Source organism: Bidens hawaiensis, unplaced genomic scaffold, assembly GCF_021521415.1.
Source record: "Bidens hawaiensis isolate Kalapana, Puna unplaced genomic scaffold, B.hawaiensis_p1.1 tig00010474_1, whole genome shotgun sequence".
Taxonomy (NCBI): Eukaryota; Viridiplantae; Streptophyta; class Magnoliopsida; order Asterales; family Asteraceae; genus Bidens; species Bidens hawaiensis.
The window spans coordinates 606290-624358 of NW_027491801.1; the positions used below are offsets into that span (position 1 = coordinate 606290).

Here is an 18069-nt window from a genome sequence, read left to right on the forward strand (position 1 = left end):
TAACCTACACACAAATTATATGATGTTTAAACAAAAAAAATGAGTTTTAAAATTTGAAATAAATAACCTTCTAATTACAACAAAACAAAACCGAGGCTGATTTCAATCATTTTATTGACTTGAGTCATCAAATATCAATCAAACTAACCTAAAATCAAGTAAAACATATAAAAACAAATCAATGTAACTGCAAATTCAAATAATAACCATTGAATCTAATCCTAAATTTAAATTCACACTAACCTAAAATCAAATAAAATAGCACCACAAGCGCATGAACGTGTTCTTAAACTAACGTAATAACTGCCTAACTAGAAACTAACATGATTTTATTGAACCGGATAACCGATTCACAATGTGAGCAAGAACTTAACACATCAACATAAATAAGTGAAGAAGTAAGAGATCACCGGAATAGCTGCTGACACTGGTGATAATGGAACAGTTTCACACCTACGGTTCTCGATCCTTCGTCTCATCGCTTCAGAGTTCAAATGATATGATGGTGAGTAGTTGCCGGCGACGGGGCTAGGGTTCAGTGAGTGATTTGAATCCAGAGTGAGATTTACACTACTATTTAACCACAGATAGAGGTGCACAAAAAACCCGGAACCGGACCCGAAAAAATTACCCGGAACCGGTTATTTTTATACCCGGGTTTTTAATACCCGAACCCGTAAGGTGCGGATAGGGTATGCATTTCACTACCAAAACCCGTACTCGGAACCGGACCCGATTTATACCCGGTAATACCCGAAAACCCGAACCGGTTCCATACCCGGAACCGGGTTTTTCCAATACCCGAAACTGGGTTTTTCAAATACCTGAAATTGCCCAAAAAATACATGAAAAATACCCGAAAATACCCCTAAAAATTGTAACCCCTTAAAGAAATCCAATCTATACCCGAAAAAGCCAAAAAAAAACCCAAAAATAGGGTTTTTTAAATACCCGAAAATAGGGTATTCAAATACCCGGTTCGATACCCGACCCGAACCCGATGCATAGGGTATGGTTTTTAGCAAGAATACCCGAACCCGAATCCGACCCGGGTATTGCCAATACCCGATTTTCCAATGCCGGTCATACCCGAACCCGGTTCCATACCCGAACCCGGGCATTTGAATAACCCGATTTGTGCACCTCTAACCACAGATCTTAAGCCCACTATTGCATTATTCCAAATATAGAGCCCACACCATGGCTAATTAATATTGTCTAAGGTCTAGGTTGTTCACGAGCCGAGCCGAACCGAGAGAAGGCTTGCTCGTTGCTTGGCTCGTTTACAACCGAAACGAACCGAACGGCTGAAATTCGAACCGAGCGAAAAACGAAACGAGCCAAAATCGAACCGAGCATTTTTCGATCGAACATCGAGCGATTTCGAGCATTTTTTTTATTTCTTTTTCACTTTAAAATTTTCAATAAAAAACAAGTTTGAAGACTGTAAATAATATATTTTGTAAACAAAGTAGTAGTTTTTAGACAAACATATAATTGGTTGTAAATTTTTAGGAGAAAGAAGTTTGAAGTAAGATATAATGAACATGTAAACAAACTTTTAGTATTCTGAAAACTTGAATCGAGCTAATAAAACTATAAAATTGACGGAATAGAAAATTTTAAAAGGGTTTAAAAAATTGTATACTTATATTTTATGTGTTTTGTCTATATAATTATATATTTGTTCATATATAATTATATATAAAATAAATTAAAAATATTCGAGCCGAACCGAACCGAACAGACCTTTGCTCGTTGCTTGGCTCATTTACAAAGCGAACCGTGTAGAGCGGCTCGTTTACAATCGAGCGAAAAAACGGACGAGCATTTTCCGAGCGAGTTCGAGCGTCGAGCGGTTTGGACGGCCCTACAGTAAGGTCCCCCCTTGTAGTATATATGAAGTTTATGCTTGATTACTGAAGCCCTTTCATTAGAGTTCAATGTTCGGAGCGGGTACACCGACCTCGGATGCGCAACCGGTGCCCGGAATGCGTGTAATGGGCATTAAACACGACTGGCCGACTTAATATTTGTGTCAAAATAATGGTGTTCGGTGTTGCTTTGCTAATGACTTCTTTTTACTAGAAATTATAGGTTAAAAATGGATGTGGAGTAGGTTATTGTAACATATTTTGTATTTTAAACTATGTCATCTTTATAACTGTATTCTAGGATCTTCACATATAAAACAACATAATATGATATATTCTATCCTTATATGATAAATAATAATTATTAATGTTACAAAATAATGACGCCATTCATACATTGACTAGAACATAATCTTGAGTTGCATGAGATCTCAAACTTAGTTTTATAAGGAGAAAACTCAGCTTCTTGATCTTGTGTTGATTTTTCCATTGGACCATTTGCACCTTTCTTAATAGCTCAAATGAAACATACCCAACCCATGTTCTTTTATCACTATATTTTTCATTTTCCTCCCAAACAACGTCATCTTGAGAATCCATAACACTCATCATGTGCGTCATACTAATCCTTTGACAAATATAGTAAAAGTCACGGGACACAACAACGCACGGTAAGAATCTAGAAAAGTTATTGCACCAATTCTTCTTATACTTTCAATCTACACCTTACCCCCTTCATGAAGAAGAGGTGTAAATGCGTTTACAATTTCAAAGCCTCCAAGATGAAGAACCATACAATGAGTTTTGATAGTCTTCCCATAGGGGTGCTGATAATATGTGGGTCACCTGAAACAAGGCGGGTCAGCATATCCAGCGGGTTACGAGCGTGCTATTTGGAGCCCATGATGTGGGTTGAGAAGTTCATACAAATCAAGAGAGGCCCACGTTCACCACCTTGCTTTTAACTTATTCTATCATGTCTTTTTAGTTGCTTTTAACGCTTTATTTACTTGTAGTTTTTGCTGTTAGGTAGTACTTAGTTTTCCAATTGTTTAGTGTTTAAACATGGGTAATGCAGAATTATCTATATGTATTGTAGTTATTATTCAATGAAGTGGTGGTGAATTTTATTGAGAACCAAACTTCGTATTTCTTTCCAATTGCTAACTCAAAGTCGGCAACTTTGAGCGTGAACTTTGGACAAACTTTTGGAAATAGGAAAAATTTAAGGGTTAGAATGGTTTTTAGGAGAGTTTTTTTTTTTTTTTTGGTTTCTAGGTGTTCCGCCATTTGAAATGGCGAAACCCAGAATGATTGCAGAGTATGTCAGCAATTGTTTGGTGAGCTGGAGGTTTTTCTGGTGTTCCGCCATTTGAAATGACAAAAGTAACCTAATTACCATGTGTTCCGTCATTTGAAATGGCGGAACCCCACTTTGCCCTCAACTGACTCATCCATATAGCATGCCCCTATATATTTGTTTCACTTCCGCCATTTCAAATGGTATAAGTGAATAGTAATATTCTTGACACGTCTAACGAGAACCTTTTTTACCACGCTGTTTACTTATGCCATTTGAAATTACGAAAATAAACGGTAACTGGCACTGACACATGACAAAACTTTTCACCTTTTATGTTCACTCATGGCAAGAGTGGAGTTAGGTTTTATTTATTTATTTATTTTTCTAGTTTTATTTTTCTTTAAATTTTAGTAAAATATATATTTTATTTGAAAATATAGTTTTATATTAATCTTTCACACGACTTGAACCCAAGACCCCATGTTAAACATTCGGGTCTTTGGGGTTTGACACTTCATTTTAATAATTAAACCAGGGTTTTTTTTTTGTTTTTTTTAAGTATTTTTAATTTTTATTTCATAGGTAAATTAAAAAATTATTATTCAATTTGAGTTCCGCCATTTTGCAAATGGAATGACTGAACAATGTTTTCTTCAGACCGATTTGACTTGATGGCGTACGATCTATGCAGTTAATGCGGTAAAAAATCGGTTAGCGGTCAGGGATCCGCTATTTGAGATATAGGTTATCGCAGTGGGATAGCAGTGAGAAAGCAGTAATTTTAATATCATGCATCATATATATATATATATATATTAATAGTAATATCAAAAGTAAAAACCAAAAAGTATCAATAATTGAAATATGATTCAATCATAAGCAATGAATTCTTCCTCTGAGTTCACATCAACTACGAATTGTTGGTAGATGAAAGAGCGAGAACATGACTTTTCTAGGGTTTGGATAAAAAAACTCGTTATAAACAAATAAAATATCAAATTTTGAAATTTGAGCTATTTTGGCTTTTTCTTTATTTAGCCTAAATATATCAACCATGAAAATCGGTGCTATGACCGCTATCTAGGAATAAAAAATCGGTCAAATAGCGTCCAATAGCAGCGCTAATAGCGGTTCTGCTATTCTGGACCGCTATTGGCACCGCAATTTTGTAAAGGTTCGCTAACCGCTATCCCGCTGCTATCCCACTGCTATCCCACCGCTATTGACTACATAGCATACGATGTGCTTCTATGTTTTTTTCTCAACCGACATCTGTCACGTAAGTGCTTTGCAAAGAAACTGACCGTGTCCGAAACAGGACTCGTACGATAATGATGTAGGTGGTCAAATCAGCCTAACTCTTGCCATTTAAAATGCCAAGAGTGAATGGTGTAGTCAAGTGAAAGATGCATCATCATCCGTCGAGTCAAATCATGTAAGGCCCCGTCACCGGTAACCCTACTTTCGTGTTGGATTTACTCATAAACGCAGTTCTAAATATCAGAGTTAATTAAACATTCGCGGAATTTAAAAACTTTCATAAAACATTTCATAACAAAACACGTCTTGTCTTAAAACATCATTTTGTCTTTCAAAATAAACGAAACATTAAACTTAAACGTCTTGAGTCTTTCGATGCCAACCTCTTATTCAGTGCCACGTGTCTCCTCAAGCGAGCTGCCTCATCCTACTCACCTGCGTGCATACTAAAAGTCAGCTACGCTGAGTGAGTTCTAGTTAATCACATAATCATACAATACATTCTTACATTTCATACCTAACCTCTTAACTTCCTTTCATACACACCTAAGTGCATATACTTTCATTCTTACCTTCGTACTTTCTTTACATACATAATCTTACGTTTTAAAGAGCCTTTCGCCCTATAACCTCACAGATATTATAAGGGTCTGGTCCCTAACATCGCAGATATTATAAGGGTCTGGTCCCTAATATCACAGATATTATAAAGGTCTGGTCCCTAACATCACAGATATTATAAGGGTCTGGTCCCTAACATCACAGATATTATAAGGGTCTGGTCCCTAATTCTCGAATATTAGTAGGGTTCGATTCCCTCTTCGTTACCATACAACCATACATCATACCTCGAGTATTATTAGGGCTCGGTACCCTTTTCGTAACCATACAACCATCTTTTCCTTCTTTTATTAACTTTATTACGTTCATACACATAAGCATACATATCATACTTACCTTATACATAGCGTTACAACCCGACGGTACGTGCAATATCCGAAGATCGTTCACGTACCATCAAGCAAATATTCATACATATCACATATATTACATATGGCATACACTTATCACTTAGGATAAATGTATTAACAACACATCGAGTATGCACACAGCCCCGAAAACATAACAAGGAATGGGGCTAGAAACTCACCTGAACACGGTTACGTTCACCGTTAATCGTAATCCCTTTCTTCAGTTGTGCACGGCTGACTGTATAACAAGTATACGTATCAATTAACTATCACTTCTCATATTGCATTTCTATCTTTATATGACCCACAACGAACGGGGGTCCGGGGGCAGCGCCCCTGGCAGCGGGGTCTAGGGGCGGCAGCCCCTAGCAGGGTCCAAGGGGCAGAGCCCCTGGCTGGGGTCGAGCTGCCAGGTCAGCTTGGAAAAATTTTATTTCCATTAACCGTCTTAACACATTTTTCATTAGGTTTTTAATTTATTTCCTAATCGAACTTGACTTTAAGCGAAGTTAAACCTTAGGCGAACTTAGCTTTAAGCGAAGTTAAACCTTAAGCGAACTTAGCTTTAGGCGAAGTTATCAGTTAGGCGAACTTGGCCGTAAGCGAAGTTATCAATTAGGCGAACTTGGCCTCAGGCGAAGTTACCAGTTAGGCGAACTTGGCCGTAAGCGAAGTTATCAATTAGGCGAACTTGGCCTCAGGCGAAGTTACCATTAAGGCGAACTTGGCCGTAAGCGAAGTTATCAATTAGGCGAACTTGGCAAGCGAAGTTATCAATTAGGCGAACTTGGCCTCAGGCGAAGTTATCGCTTTGAAGGCGAAGTTATCGCTTTGAAGGCGAAGTTGCCCAGTTCGCGGCGAAGTTGCCCAGTTCAGCCGCTGTTTGGTTTCTATCAAGCATTTTTGGCGATTTTAACACCCTTGTTATGGTTCGACATCACCCACTACGCTCCCCAACCGTTTTCGGTCGTATAAACACTATAAAGCTTGGATCTTTAAACTTCAAAGATCAAGAATCATACCTTTTTGTGCTTGTTTGGATCTCGTTTAACTTGTTTAATCACAACTAATCGCTCACTCTCTCTCGGATCACGCTCGTTCCTCTCCCTCGGCCGCCGGCGGTGTGTGTGGTGTGGGTGTGTTTTGGAGTGTTAGAGAATAAGATGGAATGAGTGATGTTTTAGGGTTTAGGGGATATTTATATCCCTTAAGCCCATGGACCTAAGGCCCATTCTCATTTAACCCATCTCAATTAATCTAAGTCCATGATCCGCTCCTTACTCGATATTAATTAATCAATAACGCGAAATCACTAAACATAACTTTCTTTATTCAACATTAAAATTTTAGGATGTTACAAATCAGTTTTTGAAATATCAAGATTGTAGTTTTTGAAAAAAAAAAGTGTCATAAAATAAATTAATAACAAAAAATAAAACCAACTTTTAAGAGCATGACGAACCTTTCAAAGCTCCACTTTAAAGATCACAATTTAAGAAGTATATTAAAAAAGAAACATAATAAAATAAAACCATTTTAAGAGCATGATGCATCTTTTAAAGTTTTTTGAAAAAAAAAAATTGGAAAATTCAAAAAAGTTAAAACCAATTTTTACAAGCATGATACCCGCAACAACACTTAGGGTATGATTGGTTTATATATATGTTCAAATAATAAATAGAAATTTGTTGGATTATTGATTGTGTCCACGTCTGCATGAAGAGCCGTTGCATTATTTGTGGACTAATTTAGTTTTTCTGTTTAAGAATAAGCCAAGTCTTATGGGCTTGAATGTTAGTTTTTTGAATATTTCCTAGTCTTCCTTATTTTTTGTTAATTTCCTATTTGTTAGTAGTTAGTTTGTTTGATCCGTTGTAACTTGGTGGCTATTTAAATATGGTTAAGATTAATGAAGTATTATGCACTTTTAATTAACTTGTTCTCTCTACACACTTGACACTTCAAGTGGTATCAGAGCATAACTCAATCACCAGTGTATTCAAGAAAAATGCTGGTTGCAATGGCTGAAGAAGGAGGAAGCAGTTTCCAGTCCACCCACGTTCCAAAATTCGATAGGGATTACGATCATTGGAGTATGGTCATGAAGAATCTTATCCAATCGAAAGAGTGCTAGAGTGTTGTGAACGACGGGTACACCGAGATAAGGCCTGGTGAACAAGCTACTGCAACACAGAGAAAGAATTATAAAGAAAACAAGTTGAAAGACTTGAAAGTATTGAATTATCTCTTCCAATCAATTGACAAACAATACTAAAGACGATCACCCTAAAGGAGACCTCCAAACAAGTTTGGGAAGCCATGAAGACTAAGTATCAAGGCAATGCTCGTGTAAAAAGGGCACAACTACAATGACTCCGACGAAGTTTTGAATTGCTAGAGATGAAGACAGGAGAGAGCATAACAGATTACTTGGGAAGAGTGATGGTGATAGCAAATGAAATGCGATCCTGTGGAGATGTAATGACAGATGTTACTATTGTCGAAAAGATATTAAGAACACTCATAGAAAATTTTAATTTCGTTGTATGTTTCATTGAAGAATCCAAGGATCTTGATGAAATGACTGTAGATGAGCTACAAAGTTCTCTTCTTGTTCATAAACAAAAATTGATGAAAAGATCGACAGAAGATCAAGCACTTAGGGTTGAACAGGAAACTTCAGGAGGTAGGGGTCAGGGACGAGGAAGATCTTCATTTGGCAGAGGAAGAGGTCGGGGCTCGTTTGATAAGAATGTTGTGGAATGTTATAGATGTCACAAATTGGGACACTTTCAATACGAGTGCCCATTAGAAGAGAAGGCCGTGAATTATGCAAAATTTGACAAAAACGAAGAACTGAATCTGATGGCAGAGATAGACATTGAGAAGTTTGAACATGAAGTGAATGTATTAATGGCTGAGTCGGAACCTTTGAGAAGCGGTAAAGAGAAGATTTGGTTTCTTGATTCGGCTTGCTCAAACCACATGACGGGAAACAAGACATGGTTCTCAAACCTTGAAACATTCTCCCACTCGGTAAAGTTGGGGAATGATAAGAGGTTGGAAGTACAAGGGGTAGGAGACGTAAGACTACAAGTTGGTTGAATATGTCAGGTCGTAAGTAAGGTATATTATGCTCCGGAGCTAACTGCAAACCTTCTGAGTGTGGGGCAGCTACAAGAGAAAGGGGAAACTTTTCTTTTTCAAGAGGGCAAGGCAAAAGCTTATCATCCTGTGAGAGGGCTGTTTATGACATCCATAATGACAAAGAATAGGATGTTTCCAATCTTGTCAATACGGGTGACTTGGCTACTTGCATGCAAGCTACTGTGGGTGAAGATTTGTGGCACAGGAGGTTTGCTCATGTTAATCACAAGGCCCTAAGAATTATGCAGTTTAATGGCATGCTTAATGGACTGTCGAAGGTAGCTGAGAAGACACGGGTTTGTGAAGTGTGTTCCCTTGGGAAACAAAACCGAGTAGAGATACCCAAGAAAAGCAAATGGCATGCCTCAGAAAGATTGGAGCTTGTGCATACCGATATTTGTGGGCCTGTCAAGCCGAATTCCTTAAGCAACAGGAGGTATGTTTTGGTCTTTGTTGATGATGTCACTAGAAAAACATGGGTATATATTTTGGGGACAAAAGGGGAAGCATTTGATAGGTTTAGAAAATTCAAAATGGAAGTTGAAAAGGAAACGGGAAATAGCATTAAGTGTTTAAGAAGTGATAGAGGGGGAGAATTTATGTCTCAAGAGTTTAAATTATTTTGTGAAGAAGAAGGGATTAAAAGACAATTAACGGATGCCTATACACCCCAACAAAATGGGGTGGCCGAGAGGCGAAATGGAACACTTATGAATATGGCTAGGTGTCTCTTATCTGAAAAGGAGATGCCTAAGCATTTCTGGGCCGAAGCCGTGTCTTGGGCTTGCCATGTTCTTAACAGGTGTGTTAGTAGAAGTCTTGACAAAAAGGTACCTAAAGAACTATGGACAGGAAGAAAGCCAAATGTTGATTATTTTAAAGTTTTTGGGTGCATTGGTTATGCCCATGTACCAAGACAGATGAGAACCAAGTTGGATGACAAGAGCCACAAGTGCATATTCCTTGGTGTAAGTTCTGAATCAAAGGCCTATCGGCTTTATGATCCCAACACCAAGAAAATTGTAATTAGCCGAGATGTTACGTTTGATGAAGAAGGGAAGTGGGATTGGAAACTAAGAAAGGAAGATAAGGAGGAGTTGATCATTGAAGAATAAGAAATAGTGAAGCCAACTAGTGAAGTTTCTATGAATGAAAATGAAGAAATCGAAAGTGAAGAAGCATCACCAAATGAAACAGAACCTCAAGATGAAGAGGCGTCAGAGGAAGAAGAGTCTAATGAAAGCGAAAATGATGAATATGCTCCTGCAGTGAGATCGGGCAGAATTAAGAAGGCACCAAGTTGGTTAAAAGACTATCATACCAACTATGCAGAAGATGACTTAATGATAATGATTAGCACCATTGAAGACCCGACTAATTATGAAGAAGTTGCTAATGAAGATAAGTGGATAAAGGCAATGAAGGTGGAGATAGAGGCTATAGAAAGAAACAACACCTGGGAATTGGTAAAGGCTGAAGCTGATGTGAAACCAATTGGGGTTGAGTAGGTGTACAAGAAAAAGTTAAATGAGAAAGGAGAAGTCGAAAAATATTCAGCAAGGTTAGTCGTGAAAGGGTATGCACAAAAGGAGGGAATTGATTATGGTGAGGTGTTTGCACCTGTGGCTAGGTGGGATACCATCATGTTGTTCCTAGCTGCGGCGGCTAAAAGAGATTGGATTGTTTATCAACTCGATGTAAAAAGTGCATTTTTACATGGAGATTTAAAGGAGGTTGTGTATGTTCATCAACCAGAGGGGTTTGTGAAGAAAGGTGAAGAAGAGAAAGTATACAAGTTAAAGAAGGCTTTGTATGGTTTGAAGCAGGTTCCGAGAGCCTGGTATCATAGAATTGAAGCCTACTTTAAGAAGGAAGGGTTCAAGAGAAGTAGCTATGATCATACTTTATTCATTAAAAGGTTAAACAATAAAGTATTGATGGTCAGTTTGTATGTAGACGACTTGATTTATGCAGGTAGTGATGAGATGGTATGTATGGAGTTCAAGGAGTCAATGAAGAAGGAATTTGATATGTCGGATTTGGAAAAAATGAAATATTTTTTGGGGGTGCAAGTAAGTCAAACAGAAGGAGCAATTGTTTTGAGACAAGAACGTTATGCAAAAGAAATTGTAAAGAGGTTTGGGCTAGAAGATGCAAATCCGGTTCATGTTCCAATGGTACCCGGGTTTGTTCTAACCAAGTCCGGTTCAGGGGAGGAGGTTGATGAATCATGGTATAAAAGTCTTGTTGGAAGCTTGATGTATTTAACGGTTACAGACCGGATATTATGTATGTGGTAAGTCTTGTTTCAAGACTTATGGGAAAACCAAGGGAGGATCATCTGATGGCTGCAAAGAGAATCCTAAGGTATGTAATTGGTACATACAATTTTGGTCTAAGGTATGATAAATTGAAGAAGGATGGGCTGAAAGTATACACGGATAGCAACTATGCAAGAGATAGTGATGATAAAAGGAGTACATCTGGGTACGTGTGTCTGTTCAGCAGTGCTGCAGTTTGTTGGTGTTCTAGAAAACAGGAAATTGTCACTTTATCCACAACAGAGGCTGAATACGTGGCTGCAAGCTTGTGTGCATGTCATTGTGTGTGGATGAAAGGATTACTCAAGGAAATGGGAGAAGCTACAGGCATGGTAACTATTCAGTGTGATAATACATCTACTATTAAGCTTTCAAAGAACCCGGTTATGCATAGAAGAACCAAGCACATAGATATTCGTTATCACTATTTAAGAGAGTTGGTTGAAAAGGAGGTGCTTCAGTTGGAATACTGTGGTACAAAACAGCAAATTGCAGATGGTATGACTAAGCCTGTCAAGGAAGAAACATTCAAAGAGATCCGAGAAGCTATGGGTGTGTGCGTGGTTAAACAAGGATGTCTGAAGTGTTCTTGTTTAAGGGGAGGATTTGTTGGATTATTGATTGTGTTCACGTCTGCATGAAGAGCCGTTGCATTATTTGTGGACTAATTTAGTTTTTCTGTTTAAGAATAAACCAAGTTTTATGGGCTTGAATGTTAGTTTTTGAATATTTCCTAGTCTTCCTTATTTTTTGTTAATTTCCTATTTGTTAGCAGTTAGTTTGTTTGATCCGTTGTAACTTGGTGGCTATTTAAAGCTGGTTAAGATTAATGAAGTATTATGCACTTTTAATTAACTTGTTCTCTCTACACACTTGACACTTCAGAATTAGTCACTCTTAACACATTTGATAACTTAAAATGGTTCAAAACTTCAAATTGATGTTAGTAATTATTTAAAATTTCATATATTTGTTTTCAAATACTTCTCATTTTATATACGTAACAATATTTTTGGGATTTGTTCTCCGGCCTTAAACGATTAGAGAATTGGTTGAATTAAAACATTGATTAGTGGCTGGGCTTCATCCAATCCAAGTAGCTAGTGAAAACTTAAATGAAAATATATAGCTAGTGAATCGAAGTTAGCTCGAAATGTAAGAATAGGTCACTCTTAAAACACTGATAACGTACTATTACATTATGTTCAAAAGCATAAATATTTTACATAAAGAGGGAAGTCTTTCTGGTGGCACTCAGAATGAGAAATGAAAGATGAAAAGAAATAAAAAACTTTTGAAAATATTGAATGGTAGAGGCAAAATCAAAAGTCCATCAGATTTTGGATCATGGGCATATGATCAAATATGTTAACAAGTCTGTCTATATATATATACAGTACTATGGAAGAGCCCGTGTTTCATACGGATGAAAAATATAATAAAAATAAAAAATTATTATATGTCAAAATTATTATTGTAATACGTAAATTCAATTGTTTCATATAATAATTTTTATTTATGACTTTTTTTATTAAGTTTTTTATATATTATGCACTACAATTTTAAGCTGAAAACCAAATCTTGATGTTTGATTTATTTCAAATAAAACATTCATACCGATATTGTTATATTAAATATTGTGTATATAAAGATGATATTTATAACTTTCAGAAATCAAACACAATTACCATTTTAGTGGAGTTGGTTAGTACATTTGGTTTGAAACATGAGGTCTTGGGTTCGAAACCTGTATTATATGAATGTATTGTGTACACGCTGTTAGACATTTTAGTGTAGTTAGATTAACTTGTCAACCAATGTAAATTACAATATACATTAAACAAGTCAGGAGGTGCGGAGTGCGCACTTGTTTTAATTTATTACGATCGCCCTTAACGTACGTGGGTTCCATGGGGGTAGCAGGGTCCAAAGATCTTGAATTGGTTAAAATATAGGGAATTTTAATTAATAATATTTAAAGTTTGAATTGGTAACTACCTTAGACAGACCCTAATCTGTGTTATCTCATTGTTGGGTCGTATATTCTCTCTCATTCTGGTTCAAAATTTTCACGCTCTATATAGCATACGAAGTTCTTGATCTCTATAAGTTTTGTCGATCTAGTTGAGATATTTGGAGAAATAACAAATAGTTTCAATATAGAAATGCAAACGACTCTCGGAAAATCCATGCATGCTAGTCAGTTCCGAAAATTTCCCCAACACACAAAGTAGAGGGGAAAACACGTAATTAACCAATATAATATGTAGGGAAAGTGAATACGGTGCTGTTAGGCGTGTAACCTTACACAGAAAACCAATCAAAACTACGTAGTTTTGATTAAAAACCCCTCATTTATTTAAATTCCTTTCCATTTTTATTAAAATCTTAATTTACTAATCTTGATTATGAAAAACATTTTTTTTAAGCTCAGTTTATTATTTTCCTTCAAAATATAATCTTAAAACTTATATATAATAGTTAAATAATATATAAGGTAAAATGAATTTATCCGATACAAATTAACACAATTTTTTTCTTTTGAAAAGCCTCAATTTGAAAAACCTGTATTTTTTTTCTCTTTATAAAACCATAGTAACTAATTATTTACCTCTCTATAAACTTGAGGCTTTAGATTTTTCGGATGGAAATCTCCGCAAACAATTTGATCAAAGAGTTGACAATTTGTCATATTTTTAATGAAAAGAAACGGTGTTTGTTTTGTTTTAAGATGATTGTTATATGCAAGAAAGGAATTATCATAAACATGGAAGGGATTTTGAAATAAATGAGGGGTTTTTAATCAAAACTACATAGTTTTGATTGGTTTTGCGTATATATTGTTAAATAGTAACTACCATCATGCATCTCAATTCTCAACTTGGATCGTACGTACGATCTTGTGATCGATCTACCATACCAGTTGGCATGCTAATTAATTACCAATCTCCTCTCCTCGATAATATTTCATATATTATTCTACTACTCATTCACTGGTATTTAATTAACAACCCTAGCTAGCTACTCTCACAATTCAACTACATTTTGTACGTTCATCATTTCCTTTTTCAAATCCTCATCATCATCATCGATCATTCATGCTTCATGAGTTCTATATATTGACGCATATATATATGCAGATTAATTAATTAATGGCGGGAGCCGTTTCCGCACTCTTCATTCTGGATATTAAGGGACGCTGTTTGATCAGTCGTCACTATCACGGCGATATCTCATCCGTTGAAGCCGAGAGATTCTTCACCAAACTCCTCCTAAATGAGGTACATATAATTTCATGCATGTAACCGTTGAATTGATTTTGATAGTAGCATAAACTGATTGGTTGATGTGTTATATACACTTATATATAACGCTTTAAACGAACCGAACAGAACAAGGACTTGTTCATGTCCGTCAGTTAAGCTTTTATAACTGAACAAGTGAACGGGGGTTCACAGACACCTAACCAAACAAATTTCTTGTTCACAATGTTTTATTTGAGAATTGCCAATGCCAACAATTCAGTCTGGCTGCCAAGTTAGTGGTGTTTTATTTAAAATTCATATTCATATAAATTAGTCATATATTACTGATGTACAATTTTGTTATTTGTTTAAAATTTTGCTCAAATCTATATGATAAGATTAGAAAAGTCTTTAAAAAATATTAAAAACCTTTAATGAATAACACAATTGAACGAGCATGGCCTCAGTTTGTGTTCATTCATTTAGTTAATCGTATGAAATTCCTTGTCCACGAACGAACATAAAAGAACTTCCCGCTTGTTCGTTTATAGCCCTAGTTATATATGAACAACTCATCAAAGGTTGTGATTTAAGTTGAAGTTGATTTGGGGAGAATTTTGATTATTAATATGCATTAGTTGTATAAAAAGGAGGATATTGAGGCTCAAGGTCCAGTAGTGTTTGATAATGGTGTTTCTCACATATTCATTGTCTACTTAATGGTTGTATCTAGACAAAACTGTAATGTTGCTAGCCTCATTGTATTTCTTCACAAGTTAGCCGGTGTGAGTAAGATTGATTACCTGTTTAATTATTACTCTATTATGCTCTCATTTGTACAAATTTGGTTGGTTTCAAAACTCATGATCATATCAAATGGCCTAACTTGATTTCAATGTTTTGAAAGTGAGAAAATGGTAATTGACTAATTGATGTACTAATTTGCTGATTCAAATTTCATTTAACATATGATTTAGTTTTTCTCTAATAATGCATGTGTAATATGTAACTCATCATCATATCATTATTTCTAAAAAACTCATCAAATTTGTCAGGTTTTTGAGTATTATTTTCAAGAGTTGGTTGAAGAATCTCTTAGAGATAACTTTGTTGTAGTGGTAAAAAACGAAACCCTCTATCGCACTTACTTTATTAACTATATTAATTAGTTAAACTATTGATCGATCATATAAAATCATAATTAACATATATGGCAGTATGAATTATTTGATGAAATGATGGACTTTGGCTACCCACAATATACGGAAGCAACGATATTAAGTGAGTTTATAAAGACTGATGCTTATAGGTTGGAAGTTACACAGAGGCCTCCAATGGCTGTAACCAATGCAGTTTCTTGGAGAAATGAAGGAATATATTACAAAAAGAATGAAGTATGAACCCTTTTGTTGACGCCCGGTTATGATATGAAAATGTTATGGTGCTGTTATTAATATTCTAGTGTTTTTGATATCAGGTGTTCTTGGATGTGGTTGAAAGTGTTAACATACTAGTTAATAGTAACAGACAGTTAATTCGGTCGGAAGTTGGTGGGGCACTAAAGATGAGAGCATGTTTAAGGTACTTACAAGCTACGGTTGACAAACATTTAACATTTCTAATATGTTTAAAAATACAAAAATTATTAAAAAAAACTGGAAATAAAAGAGCCAGCTCAACAAGCCACGAGCTGGCTAGAGCTTGTGGCGAGGGGAGCTCAAGCACAACATTTCAACTTGTTAAGATAAACTAGCCAAGGTCGAGCACAACATTTCAACTCGTTAAGATAAACTAGCCAACCCTGAGCCCACCTTGGCGCCATTCGGCTCGTTTACAGCTTTATCTGTCCCACTATATCTAATTAGAACAATACGAATAAGTATTTATGCGGTTAACTGAATTTGAACTATTATTATTAACTAAACATAAGTAATTATTTCTTGCAGTGGAATGCCTGAGTGCAAACTTGGGCTTAATGACAGAGTTCTAATGGACGTACAATATCGGTCAACAAAGGGGAAATCCATTGATTTAGAAGACATCAGATTTCACCAGTAAGACATAAATTAATAGGCGCATTACTAAATATGCTATATATAATTTGGTCTTAATTATACACATATATGCTTACTTAATAGGTGTGTACGTCTAGCGTGCTATGAAAAGGACCGCAGAATATCTTTTATTCCTCCTGATGGGTCATTTGATCTAATGACATATAGAATCAGCAGCACTCAGGTTATCTTCAGTTGTACATAATTTAACTGATTATTATTCTTAGTATTTCAGATTGTTATTTTATAAAATCTTTTTAAATGCTCTGCTAGGTAAAACCTCTAATTTGGGTTGAGGCTCAAATTGAAAAACATGCTAGAAGTAGGATTGAGATGCTTGTAAAAGCTAGAAGCCAATTCCGAGCGCGAAGGTACTCCTTATAACATGAAAATGAATCCAAATGTTTTTGCACATCACCTAGAACATTGGTCTAGAATAGATGGCCATAATATCCCTATTATTTATACTTTCATGATAAATGAGTTTTCTTAGTCAAGTTATAAGTAAACTCAGATAACTATATGTAATACAGTAATGCAACAAATGTACAAATTAGCATACCCGTGCCATCCGATGCTACAAAACCAATTGTTTGAACAACAATGGGATCCGTTTCATATGCTCCCGAACATGATTCACTTATATGGAAAATTAGATCATTCCCCGGTGACAAGGTACCAAATTTATTATGAAATTTTATCAACTTTTTTTTTTTTTTGCATTGTTGTAACTAAATGCTTCTTGTTATTAATTCTCATAACATCATTTGAGCATCAACAATTGCAGGAGTATATGTTAGGGGCCGAGTTTAGACTCCCGAGTGTAGCGTATGAAGATGCAACTCCTAACAAAAAAACTTCTATACGTGTTAAGTTTGAGATACCTTATTTTACCATATCTGGTATTCAGGTAATGCGTTTTTACACAACCTATTAACACGACATGATTCGATACAAAGTTAAATATGTTTGAGTTTAAGTTAAACAGACTCGTGTTGGGGTCATAAACGGGTCGACGCATTTGTGACACGTACGATTAAACTAGTTAACTAATATGTTTCGATTAGCTTTTATGGATTGTACTCTTTTGTAACTTGTATTTTATCTTGTTATTTGTTAACTGTGTTAAACAGCTTGGTCGGGTCAGGTTAGTCGTGTTACTAAACATGTCAGTGTTTGTGCTCAAGTAAATGACAAGTTTAGTTCCACGAGTCTTGCTCATGTTTGGTACCCTTGTTAATCAGTCGTGTTGTGCCTGACCCGATTAACACGGGTAAATGCGTTTTTGCCAGCCCTAAATATGCGCGGGCCAAACAGATTGAGTGACAGGTCAAAATAAGTTTGGGTTTACGTTCAAACGGGTCAAGTAGTTGGATGGACCCACTAAAACTTTTCCATCCTGTATTAATTAAAAAAAAAACTATTCAAATAAATATATTAGTTACAAAAACGAATTATTATAACAGATTAACAGTAGTCTAAAATCTAAATCTTTAATAAAATGATTTAGTAGCTTGTGTGCATTAAAAGTATATATATATATAATTTGGGCTCATTTCTATTTGCCCCGTACTAAGTACATGAACACGGCCCAAATCGACGCATTCATAAATACATTTTTGAAAATTAGTTGTTCATGGTTGCAGTTTCGTCACCTGAAAGTTATTGGAAAAAGTGCTTACCAGACACTACCATGGGTGAGATACATAACAATGGCTGGTGAATATGAAATAAGACTACAGTGAAGCCCGGGTCAAACTTGATGGTTGACCATGGCCAATAAGTCTCAACTCTTAACTGCTACTTTAATTTCTAGTTTAATTTAATATATATATTTGTAATTGTAACCAAACAAAACAACATTACTGTAATTTGTTGTTGGTATATTAACTTA

General features: G+C 35.8%; 1 protein-coding gene and 1 pseudogene across 2 annotated transcripts; both read left to right on the forward strand.

The window, feature by feature from the left end:
• The first annotated feature begins 7808 nt into the window (after positions 1-7808).
• On the forward strand, positions 7809-8513 carry LOC143535478 (uncharacterized). Its single transcript, XM_077029714.1, has one exon. It carries the CDS (start codon positions 7809-7811, stop codon positions 8511-8513), a length of 705 nt encoding a protein of 234 aa, XP_076885829.1.
• Positions 8514-14028: 5515 nt separating this feature from the next.
• On the forward strand, positions 14029-17948 carry LOC143535460 (AP-1 complex subunit mu-2-like; annotated as a pseudogene). The gene is made up of 11 exons (XR_013135718.1): positions 14029-14157; positions 14772-14906; positions 15177-15239; positions 15339-15515; positions 15599-15702; positions 16068-16175; positions 16260-16359; positions 16449-16546; positions 16709-16850; positions 16963-17085; positions 17822-17948. The product of XR_013135718.1 is annotated as an AP-1 complex subunit mu-2-like (transcript).
• The last annotated feature ends 121 nt before the right edge of the window (positions 17949-18069 follow it).

Excerpts from the sequence above, each read along its gene's own strand:
- LOC143535478 (XM_077029714.1), top strand. The coding sequence starts at position 7,809 with ATGAAGACAGGAGAGAGCATAACAGATTACTTGGGAAGAGTGATGGTG.